This window comes from Malaclemys terrapin, chromosome 4 (genome assembly GCF_027887155.1).
Source record: "Malaclemys terrapin pileata isolate rMalTer1 chromosome 4, rMalTer1.hap1, whole genome shotgun sequence".
Lineage (NCBI taxonomy): Eukaryota > Metazoa > Chordata > Testudines > Emydidae > Malaclemys > Malaclemys terrapin.
The window spans coordinates 86,302,876-86,329,193 of record NC_071508.1 but is presented as its reverse complement, the minus strand read 5'-3'; the positions used below and the strand labels follow the sequence as shown (position 1 = coordinate 86,329,193).

At 44.2% G+C, this 26,318-nt stretch overlaps 2 protein-coding genes across 4 annotated transcripts; one reads left to right on the top strand and one right to left on the bottom strand.

Annotated features, from left to right (window-relative positions):
- The first annotated feature begins 1,173 nt into the window (after nt 1–1,173).
- Nucleotides 1,174–8,552, top strand: SLC10A1 (solute carrier family 10 member 1). Its single transcript, XM_054026167.1, is given in 5 exon segments — nt 1,174–1,615; nt 5,151–5,361; nt 5,999–6,177; nt 8,214–8,502; nt 8,505–8,552. Coding segments are annotated over 5 exon segments (1,149 nt in total). The 5' UTR covers nt 1,174–1,193.
- Nucleotides 8,553–14,895: 6,343 nt separating this feature from the next.
- Nucleotides 14,896–20,042, bottom strand: SRSF5 (serine and arginine rich splicing factor 5). 3 transcript variants are annotated; one of them, XM_054025390.1, is made up of 8 exons: nt 19,963–20,042; nt 19,061–19,211; nt 18,168–18,238; nt 17,854–17,952; nt 17,514–17,583; nt 16,246–16,319; nt 15,827–15,937; nt 14,896–15,659 (listed from the first exon to the last, which is right to left on the bottom strand). In XM_054025390.1, exons 2-8 carry the CDS (start codon nt 19,184–19,186, stop codon nt 15,410–15,412), a joined length of 801 nt encoding a protein of 266 aa, XP_053881365.1. In that variant the 5' UTR covers nt 19,187–19,211; nt 19,963–20,042; the 3' UTR covers nt 14,896–15,409. The 3 variants fall into 3 exon arrangements, with proteins under 3 accessions (XP_053881365.1, XP_053881364.1, XP_053881367.1); XM_054025389.1 differs by having other exon boundaries at nt 19,908–20,015; XM_054025392.1 differs by lacking the exons at nt 14,896–15,659; nt 15,827–15,937 and having other exon boundaries at nt 16,312–17,250; nt 19,908–20,016.
- Nucleotides 20,043–26,318: the final 6,276 nt, after the last annotated feature.

Below are 26,318 nucleotides of genomic sequence, written 5' to 3'. Positions count from 1 at the left end.
ATTAATTTGTGCTTATAAACGTAACAGAGGAATTGCCCTACCAGATCAGAGTCTACCTAGTCCAGTATCCTGCTCTGACTGTGATCAGCAACAGGTGCTTCAGAGTAAGGCTCAAGATAGCACCTACTGGAATAACCTGACCACAGGAAAAGCTTCTTCCAAACTCCCATGAGTCAGAGGTGGGCTTAGCCCTGAAGAATGAGGGTTTATAACCCTTCTTAGGCTTTGTCTATACTGTGCGGTAGGGGGTACAAGTCCCCTGCTCATGTACACATACTCACGTTAGATTGATGAGAGCTAGTGTGAGTATAAATAGCAGTGTAGCCACTGTAGTATGGGTAGCAGCAGAGGTACAGCTTAGCTATACCGAGTACAAATGTGCCAGACCCCTGTGGATTTGCACATGGCATGGCTAAGCTGTGCCTATGCTACCGCAATTACGCAGCTATTTGTACTCACGCTAGTTCAACGAGAGCTAGCATGTGTACGCGAGCAGAGGAATCACACCTCTAGCTCATAGCGTAGATGTAGCCCTAGAGGGAAAAAATGAATTCTTTCTAATATCACTGGGGATGTTCTCACTGGGTATATAAACGCCAAACTATTTCGAATCCGGCTAAGCTCTTGGCCTCAGTAGCATCTTGTGGCAATGAGTTCTACAGGCTATTTCATTTTATCAATTTTAAATTAGCTGCCTTTTATTTTCATTGACTGTGCCTTTGTTCTCATAGTGTGGGAAAGGCTAAGGAAGCTAGAGAGGAGTCAAGGCATCCAGTTGGAAGTCTTGGAAAGCTAGAAAATAGAGGAAGGTTTTTATTCTTGAAATCAATTGGCTCTGTTTCATGGCTATTCATTGATAGCCATGAGACAGAGGCTGAATTCGTGTCATGCATGAAATATTAGCGAGCCATCAATGTGGATATTAGAGGGGTTATTTTAGTCCTAAAAATAAGGAGAGTGCTTTGAATTTCTTGGGCAGAAAGGTGCAAACTATTAAAAATATGATGCTTGACAAAATAGCCTTCAGCTGCACTCAGTACCAGATGATAAGAGCTCTGGCCTAAAGAAGAGAAGTTACTGACTGCAGGAAGGGGGAGTGTTGGATGTGATGTTTACTTGAACTGGATTTGCATTGTTTCAGGCTTTTGAACTGGCTTCTTTCCTCACTTTGCCAACCACACCAGGAAGAAGGGATGGCTAAGCTCATAGCAACAATGAACACCACCAGAGGAGCCTATGGGAGCCCAGAATCCTGGAACCCAGAGCATACTGAGAATGCCTCCTTGCCCAACTTTACACTGCCTTTCACGTTTCGCCAACGGGCCACTGACCAAGCACTGACTGGAATCCTCATTGCTGTCCTCAGCATTGTCATGGTGTCACTGGGGTGCACCATGCAGCTCTCCAAGATCAAGACTCACTTCTGGAAACCTAAAGGGGTGGCCATTGCTGTGGTGGCTCAGTATGGCATAATGCCTCTGACAGCATTTGCCCTGGGCAAGCTCTTCCATTTGGGACCTATTGAGTCTCTGGCTGTGCTCATCTGTGGCTGCTGTCCAGGTGGAAACCTCTCAAACATTTTTAGTCTGGCATCAAAAGGAGATATGAACCTGAGGTAAGGAGAGCTCAGTACAACCTCACCATTGTCACTGGCCAGGCCATTTCAGTTGGGAGACTGGTCTACAGTCTAACTTATTAGCTCTCTCCATTCTAATGCTTCAGGCAGGAAGAAATGTGGTATTGTACCCAAAGTATTTTTAGAGTACTTATCAGCATGGTGCTAACTGCTGCCTAGTCACTATTGGTCCGGAGCAGCGCTCTAGCACCTAAAATCTAGAATAGAGCTGCACTCCAGCACTTGGGGTCACACCATCACTAAGATTTGACCTAGCTACCCCTCCATAATGCCAGCCAGAGCAGTAGCCAAGCCAAATTTCAGTGGTGGTATCACCTGACATGCCAGGTTGAAACACCACTCAAATTTAGCCCAGCCACCCATGCTCCCACACGTGCACCAGTAAACAACCTCATGTGGCTGGGAGTGTGACCAATGCCTGGGTTGGGCTCTCCTGCCAGAACCCAGAGCAGCTACTCTTGGCACTGGGGAAGCCTCAAACCAGCAGGAAGGAGGGAGAGGAGCAGAGTAGGGTGGAAGGGAGCCCAGCCAGCAGCTGAGCCCTCCTGCCAGAACCCACTGCAGCTACTCTTGGTGCTGCTACTCTGGGAACCAGCAGGAAGCGGAGAGCCAGGCCGAAGGGAGGAGTGAAGTGGGCAGAGGACATAACACCCTCTCAGGAAACCAGGGTGAGGCTCAAGCCAGCACGGAAGGTAAGGAGCAATGTGGGGGTAGACAGAGAACTAGGGAGAGTTTCCATCGGTCTTGCAGTTAGGACCCAGGAATTAGAAACCTGCACAGATTATAGCTTTAGGGGGAAAGCAACTCTCATCAAAGGAAGACAAATTGCGTACTTCTGTTGGTGCCATAAGAAAAATTGATTTCAATAGCTTCCCTGTGGCATGCTCATCAGTCTGGTTACTCAGCCCAGTATTGGACTACAAGCTACATTTCAAAGAACTTGATGTGAGTTAAACTTCTTCAACCCAAAATTCAACCCAATAGAAGATGTTGTGACCACTTACAAATTGACTGGGTAATTAAATCAATAGATTAGGGAGACAAAGGTCTATCTAAGCATGATGAAAATATAATGATAAATTAAAGCCAAATAGGAATGGTCCCTGTTCTCTGAGCCTTTCATTAACAAATTCAACTGGTTGCCATAAAATAAGGGTCTACCATGGGACTTTTGATTAGTTAGTTGGTTGTTTTAATAGTGCTTTTTGTTGTGGTGCATTTTATTTTTATTGCATGGCAATATGGATCCTTATGTTTGGTCCTGTGACACAGAGACCACATTTTCAAGAGTGGGCTGCATATTTGTGACCACCTTGTTTACATTTGGTGCCCAGTCACGTAATTTGTGAATGCAGAAAAGCAAAAGTTCTATGTGCTCAAAAGTTGCAAGTTTCTCCATGGGCAAAACTGTAGGTTCAGATATAAAGATTTGGGGCTTGATCCCCCATTGCATTAACTCCCCTTTTATAGGGGTGTAACGCCATTCATTTAGTTCAAGTAGAGTTACACCAACTTTAATCTGGAGTAACACAATGGTGACTCCTGGCCATGGCTGAGACCCTTCTGAAAATTCAGCCAATTCAGCATAAATTCACATGGCCCAGAGGCTTATGAGCAATTGCCTAAATTAACTAAGGAAAAGTGGCATTTCTCCCTATTAGCTCTCTGCTATTAAGCAAAGTATCCCATACTGCATCTTTATCAATGAACTCATCAAAATGACAAGACTTTCTAGCAGACCTTTTTGTACACCGTGATTTAGAATCCACTCAGCATAGATATTCCCATGTGACTACCATGCAAGACCACCAAATGGCAAAATACTGGTCAAATATTTCATGATGCTTCTAACTCATCTCCTTAGGAAAAGTAATAATAGGAGAGGGTCAGAAATTCAGGAGGCAAGTCACCAGTGGGGAATATATCCTGTGAAGGTCTTATGAAAACAGTGAAATGCTTCATAGAATAAGCAGAAAAATACTACAAATTAAGGAGAGGCAGTAGATGGCACTTCTCTCCTCAGTATTTTTGTTTATTTTTAAGATAGCATTATAGTCTGAATCCCCTTAAAACACACCAAGTTTTCAAGTTGAGAGTCACACTTCTTTCCAAGCTACCATCATATGCAGTAGATCCAATTTACCTTTCTTCTAAAAAGTTATGCGATAAATTTCATAAGTGGATGTGAAATCTGAGTAAAATTCAAGACCAATGTAAAATAGTCTTCTGGCATCTTAAATACTTTATTTGAATTTTGCAGAGAATGTTTTATAAAGAGTATTTTACATGTTCTGCCGATGAGCTCTTTGACTAATTGCTTTCCCTGTGCCTTGCTACTTAGTGTAAAGTTTGACATAGAGGAGCTGAGCTACACGTGTTTTATATTAGAACAATGTGTGTATTTATTACTAATGTGTGAAGTCTCACAATTACCGTTGCACTGATTTTCAATTAGATAAAATTTACCGGTAACATTTTAGGTTTCAAAAATGGCTGCTTTATCTTACGATGACATCACATGCAAAATGGATTTTGGAGACTCTCACACACGTGATAGAATTACCAACTTGAGGGAATTTCTGCAGGGCTCCTGCACTGTATGGTTTAGCACTACATCACTGCTGTTGCATCATCAGGTGCATAATTGGGTTTTTGTAAGTGACTAACATAAGCCACTGTTGAGGGCAGAATACTGGTGTAAATGGACCATTGTTTTGTTCCAGTGTGGCAATGCCTACATTTCTCACCCCTTCACTATTCCAGTTATTAGTACTCTTAAGAGACCTCCTGCCGTTCCATGTAAATCAAGCAAGTCTTAAGGGGCTACCCCAAATAGAAAAAGATAAGCTCCCCAAAAAATTAGACTAGCATTGCCTCAGTCCAATAGCCCTCGTCCAAGATTAAAGCGTGGAAACAACAGCAAGGGAAAGACAGCTGAATTTAGATTTCTCTGCATAGCTTCTGAACTTTTGCACTTTATGTACACGGATAACAAGAACATCCAGAGTTATAACAGGAAGTATTTAGAAACAAACCAACCCAAGAGCTTTGAAGATATAAACCCTTATGTTTCAGGGGAAAACCAACTTCTAACTAATGGGAGTTGAGAAGAAATGTTCCCTATGGGCAGGTTATTCCATAATTGCCTGTTATGCAGTTTCTTGCACTTTCCTTTAAAGCAACTGGTACCAGCCACTGCTGGAGATAGGATACTAGACTAGCTGGACCACAGGTCTGATGCAGTATGGCAATTTCTATGAACCAAGATGCATACTTATGACTACTTTGTGAGCCTAAAATAGAACTGTCCTTTAACTACTCAGTTTTCCCTTACTTCTATTCCTGTAGGTCCTTTCACCGCCTGGTAATGCTGAAACCTCTGTGAGGGAAAGGGGAGAAATGGGAAAAGTGAGCTGAAATTGTAGATGGATGTATGTATCCAAGTTAGATAAAGAGAAGAATATTCCAACAAAGAATTTTATTCCACTGCTATTACTTTCTCCCTTCATCTCAGCATTGTGATGACCACATGCTCAACACTCCTGGCACTTGGGCTGATGCCTCTTCTACTGTATCTTTACTCAAGAGGGCTGTACCAGGGCAACCTAGAGGGCAAAGTACCTTACAAGGGAATAGTCATCTCCTTGGCCATAATGCTCATTCCCTGCACAATTGGGATCTTCCTGAATGAGAAGAAGCCACAGTATGCTCGCCTCATCATCAAGGTAAGAAATGGCATTATTCTGTGGTCATCACCTTTCCCTAAGGGCTTCGAAGCAATTTACAAACATTTCATCTCACTAGTTGCCTATGAGGTAATTAGTATCTGTACCCCTGATTTACAGATGGGAAAACTGAAGCACAGAAGGGTTAAGTAGCTTCTTCTAGGTCATGCCACAAACCAGTGAAAGAGCTGAGGACAGGACCCAAGAGTACTTACTCCCAGTTCCCTGCTCTAACCACTGGACAACACTCTCTAAGCAATCCATAGCCTTGCACAAAATGTTCTATTGTGCGGAGAGCTCAGATGCCTGACATCACAGGACAAGAGGAAAGCCTCAAAGCCACTAACTAGGGCTTTGTGGCAATCATCCAGAAGTGACTGGGACAGATCACCAACATCTACTTACGCCTAGAAAAAACAGCAATCATATTCCGTCTCAGCAGTGCCTGTATTCTAACTGTGAGTAAAGGGGTTCCAATAGAATCTCTTAAGTGCTTTGAGATGAAGGTGCTATATTATTACAAGTAGGAAGGTATCATTCTAACAGACAATGGGACAGCTACTTACAAACATCTTGGCTAATTTTAATGGGGATTTTTGTCTTGTCTTTCCCAACTCCTGATCCACTTTTATTTCAGGCAGGGATGATTGTGTTGCTTGTATCATCTGTTCCAATAATCGCTCTGTTTGTGACAAGTGTTGGAAACAGTATTTTGATCATCTTCTCGCCACCCCTGCTGGGAACATCTGCCTTGATGCCTTTTATTGGTTTCCTGCTTGGCTACATGCTATCTTCATTTTTCAATCTCAATGACAGGTAGGTCCCGCTACATCTCTGTAGCGGGGCAATTACACCCCATCCCCCTTTGGGGAGAGGGGCAAGGCCATCATGGCCCCGCAGTAAGTCTGCCTTCCTGCCCTTAGCCTCAGGGCTGTATGGCCCAATGGCCAGAGTCAATATGCTCACTCTTGTTGGCAGGGCTTAGTAGCCAGAGTCAATATAGTTGTCCCTGATGTCAGGGCAATATGTCCTAATGGCCAGAGTCAATAGAACCCCCTCCTCAGTGGGGTTGTGTGGCCCAATGGCCAGAATCAAAATGGCTGCCCTCCTCAGCAGGGCTGAGTGGTCTAGTGGCCAGTTGGGGGAATAGGCAGCCACCTAAGGGTGGGTGGCAGCCGGGCTAGGGGGACCTGGGACCTCCAGGCTCCACTGGGTCCCAGCCCAGGGCCCTGACAGTGTCTAGTTCCCCTGGGCTACTTCCTGCCATATTCCCCGATGCTGCGGTCTAAACAACTTTCAGGGCTCCCGGTTCCTCAGCATGCAGATTCCAGAAGCTCCAGCCTCCCTTGGGCATCCGCAGGTATCCAGGCATCTGCCTAGATCTCAGTGCCTCTGGCTTCCATGGTCTGGGGTTCCAGCTGCTCCCGTTCTGGAGCCTATGAGATGCGTCCTTCCTTTCTGGCGGTCAGGCTAGAACAGGGGTTCTCAAACTGGGGGTTGGGACCCCTCAGGGGGTCACAATGTTATTCCATGGGGGGTCATGAGCTGTCAGCCTCCAGCAACCCTGGAGATTGACAGTTGTTGTTTAACTACAAGACACATATGAATACAGGCAGGGACGGTGCAAGCTACCTCTATACCAAGTTCCCTCTAAGCTGCACGGCCGCGCAGCAGGCTATCAAGGGCCACGCAGACAGGGAGAGATGCCTCTCCCCTGGCCCTGGAGTTGCCCAGACAGGGAGAGGCGTTCTCCCCCAGCCCCGGGCTGCTGCAGCAAAAGAGGGCTGGGAGGAGTCCTCTCTCCCCGCCGCAGCCCTGGGGCAGCCTGCACGCCAAACCCCTCATCCCCAGCCCCACCCAAGAGCCCACACGCCCCCTGCACTCCAACCCTCTGCCTGAGACCTCTCCCACACTCCAAACCCCTTGGCCCCACCTTCGCCACACATCACCGCCATATTGTTGCACATAACAAAATTAATTCCGCACGTAGATGTAAAAAATTAGAGGGAACATTGCCTCTGTATTGTCCCTAGCCCATGTGCCTCAATCCTTACTGGGATGAGAGATGAGTAGAGTCTCATGGACCAACTCATTCTTTGGCCGTCTTGGGTCTGACAAAATTGGAACCAATGGCAGAGGCAATTCTGTCAAATGGACACCTGAAGACCCACCAAGTTGTTTCACACAGGCCTCTGAACAAGCTGATAAATGGTTTGACTTTTGGTCACTACAGACCTGTTCATTTCAGAATTCTCAGTTGCTGACAATGAAATATGAAAGAGAAAAAGTCAGGAGAACTCCCAAGTAGAAAGTGATGGAGAAAAGGGTTAGTGCGTGTGACAGGACTGACAAAACTCAAACAATTTTTCCTATTTTGATAACTGCCTCACACCACAAAGGGCATAACAATATTCAGCTGAAGACCCCAGCACAGATTCAAAGTTGGGACTCACTACACAACTGAATCATCCTTTATCATGCCTTGAGCCCATGGGTAACCCAGCCATGATAACCCTCCTAACACACACAAACCTCCCCTTACCTTTCCCTGGCAACTCTCTCTCTCCTCACTTTTGAACCAGATTTTTTTCCCCTTGCGGTGGCAGCAGCTCCTGGAGAACCCCCGATTCATGACCACCAATCATGACTAGGCAGGATTTCCGCCCATGCACCCCACCTCTGTCACTACCTACCGTTGCACACTCCCAAAGGAGTGCTGAACAAAGCATCTCATTTGAATTCTCAGCACTGCTCCTACTGCAGTTTTTTTACCAGGGTCAAACGCATAAACAGCTGGGCACTCTGTTTGCAGTTCTGCAATTCACGCCTGTGTTTAACTCTTTCCTGTACAGGTGCAGGCGGACAGTCTGCATGGAGACTGGTTGCCAGAATGTGCAGCTCTGCTCTACCATCCTCAAAGTGGCCTTTGCCCCTGATGTCATTGGACCCCTTTTCTTCTTCCCTTTCCTATACATGGTATTCCAGCTTGGAGAGGGCTTTCTCCTGATACTGGCCTTCAGGGTTCACGAAAAGCTAAAGAAACCAAACGGCAAGTGTAGTATAACTAAAACCTCTCTCCGGTTCCTACAGGCTTTTCATCTCAAAGTAGTGTATAAACCACACACTGGTATCACTGCCCCGCCATCACGGAACTGCTGCTCTCTCTGGGGTGGAACTCAGTTGCTGTATAATAGCACACAGCAAAACTAAACAGCTAGAAGTGAAGAATAGCCTCTCCAGATGATACTGCATAGGGAATTGAGGATACTAGGGGCCACAACTTTTGATATCAAAAGTTTAGTAGGGTGAGGTACTGACTGTGCAACCCACCAATAGTCACAGCTTTCCAGAGAGTCCTGTGCTTCAGTGCGCAGGCACATCCCAAAAGCAGGGAATCTGTATTGACAACTCAAAGGAAACGAGTATCAAGTCCATTTGAAACAGAGGAATATGAGGTAGACAGCAACTGACGCAGCTTGGGTATCACTACCTGTTGTTGAGTGAGGGGTGAGAAAGGATCACCCCATTATGCAAGTTACATAAGTCATGTCATTAGAAGGTAAATGCTAGGTGAAATTTCTGCAGAGAATAGAAATTAGAGGCTCTAAGAGTGAAAGCTCTGTAGTATGAGCTTTTCACCTTCATATTTTGTTACCCAGCCCTGGCCAGTAACATCATACTTATTACCATCTGACAACTGTCAGGTCACTGTGACAGTGTGCAACTCGAGTGCACCCCTTTTTGGCACAACATGATCCTAGGATTGCTCTGTCTCAGTTTCCCCCATACATACTATGGCCTATTCCAGCCATAGCATCAGCCAGCCCTCCAGCCAAGTGCCCTCAAAGCATCCAGCCCCTTCCAGGAAAAGGAATCTTTCAAAAACAAAGTCTCAAAAGATACAGAACAAAGGAATCATCTGTTCAGCCAGGCTCTACCAGTGTTGTAATTGCCAGCCATTGCACGCTGGCTCTGCATCTCTGGAATAGTTTAGTTTTGCAGAGGCAGCAAGTGTGGCTACCTGAGTCCAAGTCTGGCCTTTAACCCTTTCTAGCACAGGATGGGACCATCTTACCCCATCACAGTGGCCTACAAAAATAAGTTGATTGCGTCATTGACGTTCTTAATGAACATGAATTCACTTATCTCTGCCAGATGGTGCTCTTCTGGACCAATATACAAGTTTAGGACAGGAAGTGAACAATGCTTAATCCAAATGAGTGGATTGCGTTTTGGTGAGGTTGCAGAAAAGCATTGCAGCTGAGAGGGGAGACTGGTTGGAGTGTGTAAGCAAATTCAGCAAATGCCTTTGTGATTTAAAAAAGTAAAAATAAAAATGCTGTAGGCCAGTTTCATGGCAATAAGGACAGCTGTTCCAGTACAGTACCACTGGAACTCTCCCTCTGGGGTTCAGCTGGGGAACAGCTTCAAAACCCATTGAGCCTTACAGGGAGGGACTACTTGGGAGAGCCACTCAAGCAGAACATCTAGCAGCCATCTTAGTCCTGCCCCTGCCCTAGCCAGCTGGCTCCACCTACTTTGGGAGGCAGAGCAGAGGTTGATTTGCACCTTGGAGTGCAGTAGTGGTGGTTTGTCATATTTTGTAAATGGAGCTAGTTTGCTGATAGAAAAGCAGTGTGCACTGGAAACATATACAAAAAGGTGACATTTTCCACTTACTGTTAGCAAATCAAAGTCTGGTTCATGAAATGACTTGAAACAAAATTGCTGCAGTTTTTTTTTTGTTGGGGGAGGGGGAGGAGGAGTGGGGGATGGGGCTTGCCACCTTTATTTTGCACAGCTCTGGCCCTTGGGCTTCTTTGAGATCTAAAAAGGGCCAAGCATCACTCAGTGCAATATAGGAATCCCTGCATTACAGCAACCATTCATCTTTCCTGCAGCATCACCTTCCAGTGATATAGGTTGGACAATGTGGTCTTATGACTTTTTCCCCCACCTCTTCTTTAGATACAGCAAAAATGATCTATACAGCTGTGGATGATATTGCACAAGAAACAGAAACACCAGCAAAGTAAGTGGATACTACAGAAGCACCACAGCTCAGATACACCCACCAGTGCTCCAGGTTATAGCTTCTGCACCCAGTTTGCTGAACTCCAGCAGTTTTGCATGAAATGTGCAACAACGTTGATTTTAAAACAAAGGGGTGAGCAGATCCTCTCACAGGCCCACTGTCCCCTCCCTCCCATTGGATGTTCTCCAGGAAGGGCACCAAGTGCCACAGGCTAGAGTTTGAGACTCATTGGACTAACCAAATTTTGGTCATCTCCAAAACATTCATATTTTGGCTGATGAAGAAATGGTGCAGTCCATCCTAGTGAGCTCTCTCTGAGTTTCCCACAAGTTTCTGTGCCAGAGACCTTGGAACCAACAGCATGACATAACTTATTAGTGGTTGCTACCATTAATGGAGCCAGACCCATTCATTTGAGTTGTTTTTCTGTGCACATAGTTTTGTGCAAGAGGCAAAAGCCTTTCAGAAGTTCAAGCTAATTTCTCTAATTGATATCTAAAAGCTAGCCTGGAATTTTCTCAACACAGGATCGACAAATGAAATGTGACCGAATGTAGTTTAGGAGTCCTTTACTAACAATCACAGGCACTCTTCACCCCAGCAGTTTTGTACATGTAAGGTCCCCAAACCATAGGCACTGGAGCCCAAAACATGACCTGCAGCCAACCTTATGGTTTCTATAATTTAACATGGAGAGGTTTCTAAGATACTTCTAAGGCTGACCCTAATGTCTGACTGCCTCATACACTTAAGGGCTATTATCCACATCTTATAAACGGGGAACTGATGCACACAGAGGCGAAGTGACTATCCCAAAAATCACACATCAGTGGCAGAGCAAGAAACTGAAGCTGGGTCTGCCTCATCCCAAGCTAGTACCCTAACTGCTGGACTGGTCTGCCCAAGGACAAGACCACCTGTCCCAAAGTGCCTTGCTTTGTAGGAACACGCCAGCATCCAACATAATACTGAACACTTTGAATGCATCATATCAACATTAACTAAGCCACAAGGCCCCACAGTCAGTAACAAGGCAACATTAGAACTCAGAAGCTCCAGGCTCCCAGTTCTGTGCTCAGACCAGTGGTTCACTGTACCTCAAAGTAAAATAATTTAAGAATATTGAGCATATTAAAAAAAACACCATTCAATAAAGCCACAAATTTGACTTACAATTGCTATAGATTCGATGCATTATGTAAATTAGATGTCTTAGCTGCCTTGCAAGAGGCCAACAGTCCTTGGTGATGCAAAGGAGGAGAACTCTTTTTGCACACAATGCCTGGTTCAATCCTCATTGAAGTAAACCAGAGCCTTTCCACTGACTTTTATTATGCTGGTACCCATCATGGTCGTAAAGCTCTTTAGAAGTAAGTTATCTTTAGCCACTGACCCATTTGTTCAATGGCTGTCTCACTTGCATTCCAAAGACTGTTATCCCTCACACTACTGGATAAAGCTTTCCGAAATGCAGCAACTGCATATGGTTAATGTCCCTTTGAATAGCTAGAATATCCTGGGATGCAGAGTTTAAAGATTTCACTGTAACTCTGCCAACCCCCACCATTCAAAATCATCAGGACCCACCCCCCCAAAAAGCGCATCGGATTGCCTTAAAATAATGTGGTGTCTTTTTTCAAACACCAGTTTTTCAGCAGCACAATTCCCTCCACATTCTCCTGTCCTCTACTTGGCTCCTACATGACGACTCATGGTGAGCCACCATCTTCCTTGAGGGTAAATGGATTTCAGCCCCTTGGAAACAGGGCTGGCTACAGGGTTTTGGCCGCCCCAAGCAGCCCAAAAAAAAGCCGCAATCGCGATCTGCGGCGGCAATTCGACGGGAGGTCCTTCGCTCCGAGCAGGAGTGAGGGACCGTCCGCTGAATAGCTGGATGTGCCGCCCCTCTCTGAAGTGGCCGCCCTAAGCACCTGCTTGGTAAGCTGGTGCCTGGAGCCGGCCCTGCTTAGAAACAGCATTTACTGTCTTCACTGGGAGCAGCCTGACTGTAACCAGCTGGGTCTTTAGCTCCACTCATATTAAACAGCAACCATATTAGTGAAGAAATAAGCTTCATAAAAAACAGTCAGGAAAACCCTTATAAAACACCAGATATACTTTGGGAGCAGAGGCCTGACAGAAGCCTGCTGTAGATTTTAAGAGTCTGTTCTGTTAACATAACAGTGTAAGCTTAAGTCAAAACTATGTATGTGTAGGAAATTGCAGTGTAATCATGTTTGCAAGACCAAGAAAAATGACAAAAGCTAGAAGGCCAGTTTGAACTAACACTAAACCTGTACTGAGAGGAAGAAAGTTAACATGGAAATGAGAAACTAATACGTATGCATGAGAAGTTTATGTAACAACGGTAGGTTAAACTTGTATTGTTTAGTGCTGGAAGCAACATATGAGATCATGCAACTGAGCTTCCCATTTGTAACTGACCGCTACTTGCTGAGTGTTTGCCTTAATAAAGATTTTAAATTAGACACACCTGCTAAGAGACTCTAAAGCCAACAATATATTGCAAGTCTTGCAACAACACTGAATTAGTAATACTACCCTTGGAAGAAACTGCACATAGATACACTTATACTCCAAAAAAACAAAACAAGGTAGAAAAAGTCTGCCTCACTTTAATTGATAATTTAAAGGGACAGCATTTTCAGTGCCAAGTATGCAACTCAGTGCAACAAGAACTAAGTGTACTTAAGGGATCACTTCTTTTAAAGTATAAGGCAAGTCCTGTTTTTTCAGAGACCGGAATCTTAACTGCAACAAATCTGTGACCACCTAGAACTGTCGCTGAGCTGTAGATACAAAATGGCAATGGTAGCAATGACAGAACTTTGATCCAGAGCCTACAACTGGAGCTGGTTAGTAGTATATAGCCTCCATTACATGCAATTGAGCAGTTAGGACAAGTTGCATACAACCATTTACCAGAACATATTTCCCCAGAATGTCCTATATTATGACTGAACCCCAAGAGATAGCAGCTAGTTATGGATCATTTCTAGTATTGGGCACTCTGATAATTGTTAGAAAAATTCACAAATCACTTGAGTTTAAAGCAGACCTCAGCCTACTTGGCTGACAGTTAAGTTACTATAGCTTTCTAGGGCATGCTGAAATGCTCTGCTACTGCTGAGACCCTAACCAAAATAATTAAATATTGCCCAGATCTCATGTCAGCTAACACCAATCTTTGTTTTTATGAAATCTATAGTGCTCTGAAAAAGGCTCCCACTTTCTGATCAATACCGCTCAATTCCTCAGTGAGCTCCATCTCCCTATCCTAAAATAAGGCCCCATTACCCCAAGAACTGCTCCTGTTTCCTACTAGCTTTTTAACTACTGGGGCATGTAAATAATGCAGAGAAATAAACTACATGTAGCTACAAGTACCCACCTTTTAAATGTTTCCTCTTACCAAGTTCAAGCTTGCATTCTTAATGGCCTTTTCCTGTTACCTTTGCAGCTTGAAAGAGTAAGAAAGAGTCCATTTTACACCCAACTTATCGTCACTAGTTTCTCAATCCCCTACCTCTCTGGACATAAAAGGCAGACTGCTTTCAGTGATAAGGTTCCATGTATACGTAGGCAATGTATGACATGAAAGAGGCAGGATGGCTTGTAAGAACAGCCATACTGGTTTAGACTAAAGGCCCATCAAGCCCAGTATCCTGTCTTCCAACAGTGGCCAATGCCAGGTGCCTCAGAGGTAATGAGCAGAAGAGGTTATCAAGTGGATCCACCCAATTGCCCATTCCCAGCTTCTGACAGAGGCTACAATCCCTGCCCATCCTGGCTAATAGCTAGTGAGGGACCTATCCGAAGAGGAATTGATCTAGTTCTTTTTGAGCCCCGTTAAGTCTTGGCCTTCACATCATCTTCTGGCAGAGTTCCACACAATGTGTTTATGAAGAAATACTTCCTTTTGTTTTAAACCTGCTGCCTATTAATCTCATTTGGTGAGCCCTAAGGGTTGTGTTATAAGGACCACCACAAACTTCCACACCAGTCGCGATTTTATAATCCTGTCACATTCCCCCTATAGTCATCTGTCAAAACTGAAAAGCCCTGAAATCTTCCCTAAACATTTTGTCGCACTATTTGATGTTGGCGTACCCTAGATTTATATAGAGGCAATATTTTTGTCTTATCCCTATTCTAATGATTCTCAACATTGTTATAGTCACACTTGACTTCCTTTCTTCATATCCATTTAATTGTGCTTACTCATGACCACCTGTTCCTTGAAGATATGCACTATCAGGAGTTAGCCAAAGGACAAAAACATTTCCTTATTATGAGTCTGCTTGTTTCTACTTCTACTCTAAGACATGGGAGCTACACAATATCACCACCATAAGCTCCCGCCCATGAGACAAAATGAATTCCTTTTGTTAAATGAGCTGTGTCATTAGGAGACCTGAGCAACATAGATGTTTTGGGTTCAAGTGTTGAGTGAAGAGTCATTTTAAATGAAAATGAGACAGTTTTTAAAATTAAGGTTTTATTATCAATCTTGAGCAGCATAATCTATTTAGCTGACTCAACTGAAACAATGTTGGAAGCACAAAAAACCCTCTGATATAAAGCTTTATGTACAGCACATATGTAGAGCTCTTAAAGGTCTAAAGCTATTAGTTTAATTGAAGACATTAAACTAATCTTGAATTATCATTCACATGTTTGAATACACTGGGAACTAAAACGTTCAGATGATTTCTTTTTTTGAGTACAAAAAAATTGAAGTTATTAGCTTTAGTTATAAAGAGCTCTGCCCAAATACACAAACTATACACTTGACATCCACAAAAAATGTGAGCAAGAAAAGGATTATCAAAAGACATTTAATACATTTAATTCATACCCCGCGGTGGTCCATATCTACAAAGTTGTCCCTCCCCACATCCAAACCCTTCCCCACAGAAAAATCACATACTTACCACAAGTTATAGCAAGTATGGTTTAAAAAAAGGCCCCCAGGCAAGTTACTTATATAGTTCAATTTCCACTGTCAACAGATCTGGACCTTGACCGAGACCTCTGCCGATCCACAGATGCTGGAGATTTTGATCTACTAGAAGAACCCCGTTTCTGGCTTTTCTCAGGCATTGGAGATCTACTAACTGAACGAGACTTGCTACGGCTCCTACTCCTGGACCTGGTGTAAGACTTGCGGCTTCGGGAACGAGAACGGCTGCGAGACCTGGATGAGCTCCTGCTACGGGAACGGGACCTGCTTCTGGACCTACTAATGAAGTTATACAAACCGATGTTAGCCATTGTACTATATCAGTACTTAATAAGCAATATAAAATTCTGAGTGCTTTATCAAGCAGAGATGAGCGTTCACAAGGAAATTTCAAATTGTATTTTAGCCTGTACTTCAGCATCATTTGGAGGTTTAAAAACTCATACCTGTGTCTTTTGCTGCCTTCGATTAGTTTAATTTTCCTTCCATTGATTTCTTTGCCAGAGAGCTTTTCAATAGCATTCTTTAAGTCACTGTAAGAGGCAAACTCAACCACCCTTTAAAAAAGAGGAGAAAAAACCAACATGATTCACATTAAGTGCCAGGAATTACCTAGCCCATGTAACAGATCTTAAAGTTTTGCTACAAGATTGGTTGACTCATTCATGTCAGTAACTGAACTGTGAATTAATATTTCCTCCCTCAAATAGCATTCATTTGCCTTTTTACTGAAATCCCATAGGGCTATGTTTCAACTCAAGCAGTGGGCACCCATTAAGAGTGCTGACGCTAGCTTCAGTATTTAGAAGTATCTGAATCTAGTAATGAATGTTCAACAAGTTTGAGAGAAGTTTCAGATACTTACCCTTCATTTAGCTTAGGCCTGTGTGCATCTGCAAAGGTTACTTCCCCAGCTTGCCTCATGAAGTCTTTGAGATCCTAACACGAGACCAAATTTGTTATTCAAAGAAACAGAACTAATGTTTACATATATAAAAAAGGTAAGAACATGACTACTGAAAGAGAAGATGTTAGATAAATTACAAACATGGCACTTGCCATACTTGTATTCTATCAAAATTGAATTATTGAATTATCTACATCAGGGCACGAAATAAATGAAAATAGCACATTGCTTTAAGCAAAATGCTGATAATTTTAACATTAAAGAAAGTATTAGTCTATATATGGAACTGAGTGCATATTACCTACATATTTTTGAAGTGTAAAAAGAGACTGCAATAGAATAAGCCTTATGTTTATACAGAATGTTTACAATACACCAGTTATTTTGTGCCCCATATGTCATAAAAATATAGTTTACTTTACCTTCATTAAAATTTCCCTAGGCTAGCCAAGCAGCAAACTGCATTAAGCGATCGAAGATACCGTCATGATATATGCCCGACTGGCTCTTCGCCACCCATTTGAAGAACACTACCCAGTCGATGGAAGCCTTTAAATCGCACAGCCCTCCCTATTAGCAGACTACTGATGGATGCAGACATTTTCTACTCTTGTGGAGTTACCAAGGACCACTTTACTGCGATCAGGATTCCAACGACCGACCACCTAATTTCGTATCTTTCAACTCTTTTCGACCACGACCTCTTATTCGGAAGCGTTACAGGAGGAACAGCTCTCAACTTAAGGATCAGATCTCGTTAACTCTCTGGGATCGCTGCAAACTGGCACTTTAAGGAAGTGCATCGATTACGTCTAGACCAGCAAACACAGATCTAGAGGTGGCCAACTGCTACATTGTAGGAGCTGACTGGAAAAGTCAACCAGGCCCAACCAAGAGTGACCAAGACAACGATTAGGATAACCCACAGGCACTCCTCGTCATAAGGCCAACGACACAGATAGGCTGGCAAATAAAGGGTTTAATATGTGGTTAAAATTGATTTTGAACAAGAAAAAAAATATATAAATATATTTATAAATTTCCTCAAATATTTACATTGAGTATTTACATATTACATTAGTTCTGAAAATACCTTAGTTATGTTATTTAAGCTTACATTAATAATAATTTTCCAATTAAATATATTAAAATATTTTTAGTAAAGTATATTTTACATTACATACCTATTAAATGAAATCAAAGTAGTCAATTATGTTTTAACAAACCTGCCAGCTGACTCGGGAAGACAGATTCTCTACTATCAGACGGTTTTCTGTTCGTACAGGTGGGGCATTTCTGTGTGGAAAAATACAGAGCAAAGTTTTGCAGGGCCAATGAAAAAAGGTTGAGGTTTAACACATGGTTGAGGTTAAAAACTCTGATTTAAAATAAGCGCTGCAAAGTAATCTTTTATAAAATAAGACAACATGCCTATTTCATGTAATAACTACCTTTGGCACTGCTATATCAATCCAAATACTTGTGGGGAGAGGGAGAAATCAGTCAGATGGTGGTATGACACACTTAACTGGACCATATATATTAAGACTATTCAACTATACATACCTCCTGTCATTACGTGGACGGCGGCTACTAAAGCGATCAGAGTATCGCCCTCTGCCTCTGCCACCTCTGGAACGGGCCCGTGCATGTTCAATTGTAACCCTGAAAGAAAACATGACTCCATTTCACCTGCATACCCCTTGGTACAAGCTTGTGTGCTTTCATTAATGAGAAATACAAGGGAACTTATGTTCATATTTTATATGAAGAGTATTACTGAATTTATGAAGTTTAGCAGTTTGATTTACTTGTCTAGTTTTATTTTAAAGCTGCATATGAAGCAGCATACTGGATGCTACTAACATCAAGACATTTACCTCTCACTGCAGAGCTCCTTTCCATCCAGTTCATAGACTGCATCATCTGCATCCCTTGGATCTTCAAATTCCTATTTCATAAGAAAACACCACCTTTGATACTGACATTCAACTAAAAATGTATGTAATCTGCCTAGTTGTTAAGAGACTACTACAACCTTATAAAAGAAAGCACTAAAAGCAGGTCTCCAGTTTATGAAACTAAGCCTTAGCCCACACTAGGAAATTAAGCTGGTATAACTAACTACACCACTGAGGGGTGTGAAATATCCATACCTCTGAGCATGCAGTCAAACCAACTTTAAACACAGTGTAGGCAGGGCTGGGTTGACAGGAGACTGACTGACTGACCCACCACCTTTTAGGGAGGTGGATTACCTACACTGACAGAAGCCCTGCAGTTGGCATAGGTGGTATCTTCACTGAACCACCGTAGTACTTTAGATGTATTCAAACTACAGCAAAAAATGATTACACATTGCATTATTAGTAAAAAATCTTAACTTTTTGGCCAAAAAAATTAACGGAAATGGAAGCTTACAGGCTGCATTCCAGCATATTTGTATTGCACCATAAACTCTCATCACAGACAAGCAAAACCTATTTCCCATACCCCAACTTCCAGACATCCCAATTAAAAAAAAAAAGCCAATCCCCCCCCCCCCCCCGCCGGCGGCAAAAATTACATGTTTTATTCGACTAGAAATATGCTTCTACTACTTGCTGGAAAGCAAACAGACTTAAATTAGGTCACTCCTTATCCAAACAATGAATCTGCCTATTTCACTCTCTCCTACCAGGTAGATCCAGTGCATTTCAGAGACATTATTACAAGCGGCTGAAGGCACAAGCAGCCTCTGCAGGGAGAGAAGTTTTGCTGCAACAGTTCTTACCACAAATCCGAAGCCCCTTTTCAGATCTATGTCCCGGATGCGTCCGTATCCCTTGAAGAATCTCTCCACGTCCTTCTCCCTGGCTGCAGGGTTCAACCTCCCGATGAATACGCGGCAGCCGCTCATGGTGTCGTTAGTCAGATTAAATCAGCTGTAAGAGAAAGAAGGAGACCGTTAGCCGCGCCAAGGGAGAACTGCAGCGGGTGCGGGCATCAGGCACCCGATGACCCCCACCTCAGTCAGCTTTTGTCCGCCTCCCCCCCGCCGCGCCCCGCCTCAAGAGCCGCAACGCCCACCCCACCCTCACTGCGCCGCCGCAGAGGCCAGCCCTGTGCCGCAGTCTAGAAAGTCCGAGAACATCCGACCAGCCAGCCCCGCCCCTCCCGCTCAGCCCCAATGGGAAAGAGCCAAGTAAGACACCACCCCTCCCCTACACCAATCGGAACGAGCCATGCGCGCTCCCGCCCCACCCCCTGGTGACTTTTCTGCGGAGCTCAGCGACCCGCGCATGCGCGCACAGCTCCGGAGTTGGAGAAGAAAGCAGTAGAGGCCGCCATTTCCATTCCACAAAATGGCCGCCCAAGCCGCGCCCAAAAAGAACAGCAACGATCAGCACCCCCGCCCTGAGACTGGCACCCACCTCCCAGCACTGGGAATTAAACACCAGCGAGGACGCGACAGCAGCACCATGCCCTCCCCTCACTTCACTCCCCCAGACCGGAGACTGCCTTCCCCAGTAGCGCGCCACTTCCCCGCCTGGGGCTTCCCCGTCCCGCGTTCCACGCACTTTCCAGTCTCAACTCCCCACTCTCCTTTCCGTAGCGGGGCCCGCTAGCCCCTCACCAACCTGCGGTGCGTGCCGAGGCCAGACGGGCGCGCGAGTAGGATAATCAGTAACCTACTTGCTCGATCCTTCCTCTGTGGCGTCTAGCTCCCGACTGGCGAGTTCGCTGCGTAGCTGCGCCACAAAATGGAGGCTGCTAGCACGTGACGTTGACACCACGTGACCCATCTCCGGCTCCCCCATGGGTGGAGAGGCGAAGGGGGGTGGCGTCCTTCTTGGCAGAGAGAACTAGGTCACCGGGTAGGCGGGGCTTGTCCGGGGGCCCCTGAGTCTCGCGAGTCGGGCGCGGAGCGGCCGTGCCTGTGAGTCCGGGGGTTGAGGCGCTGGGCCCGGAACAGCGGTGGGGCGCCGCCAGGCCCGTGGAGAACAACTCGGGCCGCGCACATCCAGTTCCCCCGTTTCTTTATTTGCACCGCCGGCCCAGCGCGGGTCCCGCGGCAGTTGCTGGGTCACAGCGACTAACTCCAGGGCCTGGAGGACCCTGCGGGCTGGCCTGGGAGAGGCCCCTGGAGCTTGCGGGGGCCCAGCAATTCCAGCGCGGTAGCACCCCCGTAAAGCGGGCCCGGGCTTCCCTGCACGCTTGGCACATGAGTCAGGCGAAAGTCTCCCCCTTTCCAGCTTCCTAGCGGGCGGGAAAACCTTCAGGCTGCCCTGGGCCCTCCCTTTGTGACACTTCCCCGCTCCCAAACTTCCTGCCTACGGGCTGGCCCCGCTGACGGCGGAGGAGAGAGATTAGGGGGGCGAGGTGGGACTGGTCATATCTTGTATTGGACCAACGTCTGTTCATTGCAGCATGGTGCTGAATCTGCCGCTGACCAGCTCATCAAACCCAGCGTTGTTCTAGCATACAAAAGTCAGCACCGGCCAGCTCTTTAAAAAGAGCGTTTGATTCGCAAGATCCTTTACAAACAGAAACAGTAACTTGAAGCTGTCTGTGCGAGAGAGAAAAGGCTGTAAAAAAACTGGCCTGAGAGAATAAAGTCTGGAATAAAATGGGTTAAACATTGCATCAGCCACGAAGCCATCTTGGGGCTGCAGTGGAATACAAACAACTCTGTTTCCATCATGCTTCCTAGCACAGCAGCATAACTGAATCTGAAATAAGGTGCTAAGCCAATAGCCCAATATTTTGTTAACCCTTCTTGCAATCTCATCTTCTGATATAACAAATTAAGAACAGCACCTCTGTTGAGCATCTCATGTTCAGGACAGCGACAGGAGTGAGCAAAGGCTTGCATCAACTGAAAAGCAGTGCTCTTGCCCACCAGCCTATTAAAACACTAAATTAAAAATAGACTAGAGATCTAAATAATTAACTTTAATTCAGAACCAAGCAAATAGTGACAAAGTAAAGACATAGGCCAACTTCAGCCCTGGTTTAGCTCCATTGATTTTAGAGATTAATTTGGCCTAGGGTTATTTTTTTGTAGTTTGGTTCCAGATGAAGACTACAGTCACGATAACAAATGGCCTACTGGGTCCAAGAAGAAATCTGGAATTTACAAAAATAATGCACTTTAGTCGTTTCCTCTAATTTGGACTGAAATAATTGTGGGAGAGGGGAGCAGATTCTTGCTGAGGGGATGTGAGAAGCTAAAATATGAGGCTGCCATGATGGGATGGGCCCTTTAACTCTTGGCTAAACCTTGAAAGATAGGAGTGAAAACGAAGACTCCATGGACATATTAGGCAGAACTCACTGCTTTTTGATGGTGCTGGAAACAGAAGCAGAAATGTGTTTGAATTCCCTTCAATAATGAGTGGTGTTTTTTTCTTCATTACTCCATTTTTTCTTGTCTCTTCACATTACTCTCTTTTCTGTTTCTCCATACCTTTATTTCCTTTTTTTCTGCATTCCTGTTTTCCTCTATTCATATTTTGTCTCTTTTCCGTAACCTCTGTGTACTAGACTCCTCTATTGTTACCATTGGTGTACCTCCACTGGTGACAGCAATAATGAAGTTCATGTTTTAAAAGTCTCACTGAAATGGCAAAAATTAAAACAGAATATAATCTTTCCACGCTCTTTGAATTTTTCATGATATTTGATGAAAAATGAATTGATAGAAAGAATGTTTAAGAATCAATCCTGGCAATTTTTCACTTGATTTCCCATTTTTTTTATTCATTCTGCAAGAAATCTAAAACCCTCTGCACTTGTCCTTTATCCACATTGCTACTCCCTGTGTGGATTTCTGGTAAGTTAGATATACATTGATAGTGTTTGTCTACAGAACATTTATAACTCTTTAGCCATCATAGAAAAAATGTGCACCAAGCTAAACTTCTAGATTTTAATTTGAAATTTGCTGCCAGATGGAGATCAAATGAGAAATTAACATGAGCTTAATCAAACTTGTCTAGGGCAAAACCTTAATAGGGAGCATAGTCTAAGAAAAAAGAGAGCAGCTCCAGAGACAAGCAGGAAAAAACCTGCGACCGCAACTGCATGAAAACTACCACCCAACTTCATAAAAACAAGCCAACCTTGCTTAGTGCCTGCTACTTTGGCAACCTCCTGGTTCCTTAATTGTCTCTGACAGTTGTCTTCAGTGGAGGCTCATTCACACAAATTTCAGTGAGGTTTAACCCAATGCATAACTAGGTTTAACCCAACCCATAATAATAGTGACCTCAGCAGCGTTAATGGAGAATAACTTCCCAAAGGCATGGAATGTGTGACAGTTGATAAGCATATGAGGCCACTGTTAAGGTTTTGTGTTGGACTACAAGTTTGATGAAGTTGGGGATACATAATGCTTTTTGGTATCGGAGAAGGAAGCAAAGGGACTGTTGGGACAGCATTATCAACAGTGTAACAGTAAAAATAACGAGGAGTACCTGTGGCACCTTAGAGACTAACAAATTTATTTGAGCATAAGCTTTCGTGGGCTAAAACCCACTTCATCGGATGCTTATGCTCAAATAAATTTGTTAGTCTCTAAGGTGCCACAAGTACTCCTCTTTCTTTTTGCTGATACAGACTAACACAGCTACCACTCTGAAAGGTCTAATACCAGTGAAGGTGGAAAGGAATGCGTAAATCTTTCCCTTTAACAACTTAGAGTCTACACTAGAAAATTAGATCCACCTAACTGTGTCTTTCAGGGGTGTGAAAAATCCATACCCCTGAGTGACATCATAAATCCAACGTAAGATCCAATGTAGACAGTGAACGCTAGGTTGATGGAACAATTTTTCCATTGACCTAGCTACCACCTTTCAGGGGGATGGATTACCTACACTGATGGGAGAACCCCTCTCATTGATGTAGGTAGTGTCTATACTAAGGTGCTACAGCACTGTAGCTCCAGCTGCACCACTGTAGCATTTCAAGTGTAGATAGGCCCTAAATTCCATGCTTTTAAGGTTTTGGGTGGATAGAGTATGTCCTGCCACAACCTTAACTGTCGGTAGTTTTGTGTGCTAATTTTAGAGAAACGTTAAACACAGTACTAAAGTGATTATGCTTCCGCTACACAGCCCAGACAAACTGTATTTAAACTGTGGTTATGATTACAAGAACCATTTTTAAACCAGTTGGACTAATAAAACACTGTTACCATACAAATGTTAGCAAAGCAGAATTATTTGCGTATTGGGGGAGAGAGTGGTGTCTAGTCTTATCTGTAACCTCCAATACCCAAGGTTTTGTATTCCAAAAAAATTCAAGATGCAATTTCCTACACAGTCTGAGCAGCATGGAATTGTGTCTTAGGGTTGGTCTACACACAGTTTTGGACTGGTATAACTACATTGGTTTAGAATGGATATATTTAAAACAATACAGCCCTTTAATGTGGATGTAGTAATACTAGTATAAAAGTGTTTAGAATCAGAAATGTTTATTTTGGTAAATATATAGGAATAAACTATTCACTGATAAAAAACTTTGTTAATGTAGAGCTAAGGTTACCCAATGGTGTCTTGTGCCTTTCCAGAATGTCGAGGTCAGCAAAACTCAAACTTCTGAAAACCAAGAAATGAAGAATTATGGTACATACCCATGCAACCCTAAATCTGCCCTCCTGAAGCTGGCAATGCCGCAGGGAATTATTTGCATGCATTCCAGCTGAATTCACTGTATTAGGTCTAGCTATACTGAATGGTGTCAGGGGTTCTCAAACTTCATTGCACTGCAACCCCCTTCTGACAGCAAAAATTACTACATGACCCCAAGAGGGGGAACAGATGCCTGAGCCTGCCCAAGCCTTATGATCCAGGGTCAGGGGGGGGTGAAGGGGGGCAAAGCGTGAGTCACACAACCCCAGGCAGGGGGGCCAAAGAACAAGAGCTTCAGCCCCAGGCAGGGGGCCTATAACCTGAGCTTTGCCAATGAGGGCTTCGGCCCTGGCCCCAGAGGGTGGGGCTCGGGCTTTGTCCTTGGGCGGTAGGACTCGGGCGTCAGCCTCTGCCCCTGAGACCAGCAAATCTAATGCATTAGCGTGTAACATCAGTCCTGGGAACCCCATTAAAACAGTCACAACCCACTTTGGGGTCCCGACCCACAGTTTGAGAACCACTGGTGTAGGGATTTGTGAAGCAGCTTGGCAGAGCTATGAAAGGCAATCTGGGGGGCTAACATCCAAGTGTGTGATCAAAGCAAAGGTGCATGTGTACCCTGAGAGATTCAGTATGCCTTATTTCAGAACTGGTGCATAGGTATTATCAGTAGCAGGGTACAGGGGTTTTGTTGCCATGGGGATTGTCAGCCATTAGGTGGGAGATGAGTGTGATTAATGAATGGTAAGTGAATGTATAGTGTTAGATGGCATCGTGTGCATAAATGCGAACAGGTTGTAAAATGAAATAGATGTGGTGGTCTTTCTATAGAGTAGTCTTCGTGTTTGAGTGTAGGGCAGATACAGGTGCCCAGGTGTGGGCAAACTTTTTGGCCTGAGGGCCACATCTGGGAATAGAAATTATATGGCGGGCCATGAATGCTCACAAAATTGGCGTTGGGATGTGGGAGGGGGTGAGGGCTCTTGCTAGTGGTGCGGGCTCTGGGGTGGAGCTGGGGATGAGGAGTTTGAGGTGTAGGAGGGTGAGTCTCTCCAGCCTCTGATAATGTTATTCTATGATCTTCCCCAAGTCTGTCTGGATTTTAGATTTAAGAACAGTACAGCGCTATTTATATACAAAAATAAATACTAGTTTGCTTTGCATACATGGTACCAAGGCTGATTCCGCACTCTGGCACTTCGAGTGCAGAAGGTGAGGGCCTGCAAGGATTCTAAAAATTAACTGGCCACTCCAGGCTTATATTAAACTCCCAAGGTTACAGCTTTTTCCTGACCTTGGATGGGTAGATGCTGCCACCACCCAAGTGCAAAACCCCTTTGAAAACCCAGGAAGGCGCACTTGGGAATTCCTTCCTGTGGGGTATCCTCAAGCCCTTTCGCCCCACCCTCCGGGGAAGAGCTGAGAAAGAAAACACAGGAAATCAGCTGTTGCCACCAGCTAATTAAACAACATATGCACAAACCTATTAGGACGCAAAAATCCAATCCTGTTCTTAAAAGTAAATTTTATTAAAAACAAAAAGAAAGAAAATACATTTGGAACTTAGGCTTTTTGCTAGATTTAAAAAAAACAACAACTACAAGGAGTAAGCATCAAGATGGCTCTCTTGAGGTCCAGCTTAAAAGTTACAAGCAAAACAAAAGCATCTGGGGTTAGCACAGGGGAGTCCACGAGCCATAAAGAAACAAAAGAAATAAACCCAATCATGTCTTCCTAGATATTTCCTGATCTACTTACATATCTGGGGTTTCAAATGAGTAGTTTCTAGGTATGATCTGATGATTTTGGTCCAAAGCTTTTTACAGCATAGTTCCAGCCCTGACTCTGCTCTCCGGGAGAACACCATAGACGGACAAAGGTGAAGTTTTTTTCCCCAATTTTAAAAAGTTCTGCCTTCCCATTGGCTCTTTTGGTCAAGTGCCCACTCTCTTCCTTTTACCTATGGACTTTTTAATCCTTTACAGGTAAAGCAAGTAAAGAACAGCTACTAACAGGGATTTTATAGCTAACTGGCTGGCTGGTTGTCCATAAAAGGGAGCTACCCCTCCTTCATTTATCACACATGGATATTGTCCCCCTCAGTCCCACCCCCACTCTCACCATCTGTGTCTCCAGGTAAACTGCCTACCAGCTTTGACTGCTTTTCTTGAGGGAAAACTTTGAATACATGTTACCAGGCAGATCTGACAAAACTGCCAGTCTGTACTGTGCTGCTAACGTAGGTATAAAAATGGGCTCCTTCTCTAGTTAGAGATTCATGAACCCTACCCTCAGTCATCTGCAAGATAAAGATAAAAATATGTACTATATCACTAGACACTGGGACACTACTTAACATGGGGAAGAATAGCTTCCCCTAGTAAAAAACTATGGGAATCCATATTAATCGTT

Excerpts from the sequence above, each read along its gene's own strand:
- SRSF5 (XM_054025390.1), bottom strand. The coding sequence starts at position 19,186 with ATGAGCGGCTGCCGCGTATTCATCGGGAGGTTGAACCCTGCAGCCAGG. Across the intron at positions 18,239-19,060 it reads AAAGGGGCTTCGGATTTGTG|GAATTTGAAGATCCAAGGGA; the intron begins GTAAGAACTGTT and ends CTTATGAAATAG. Across the intron at positions 15,938-16,245 it reads AGGCCTAAGCTAAATGAAGG|GGTGGTTGAGTTTGCCTCTT; the intron begins GTAAGTATCTGA and ends TCTTTTTTAAAG.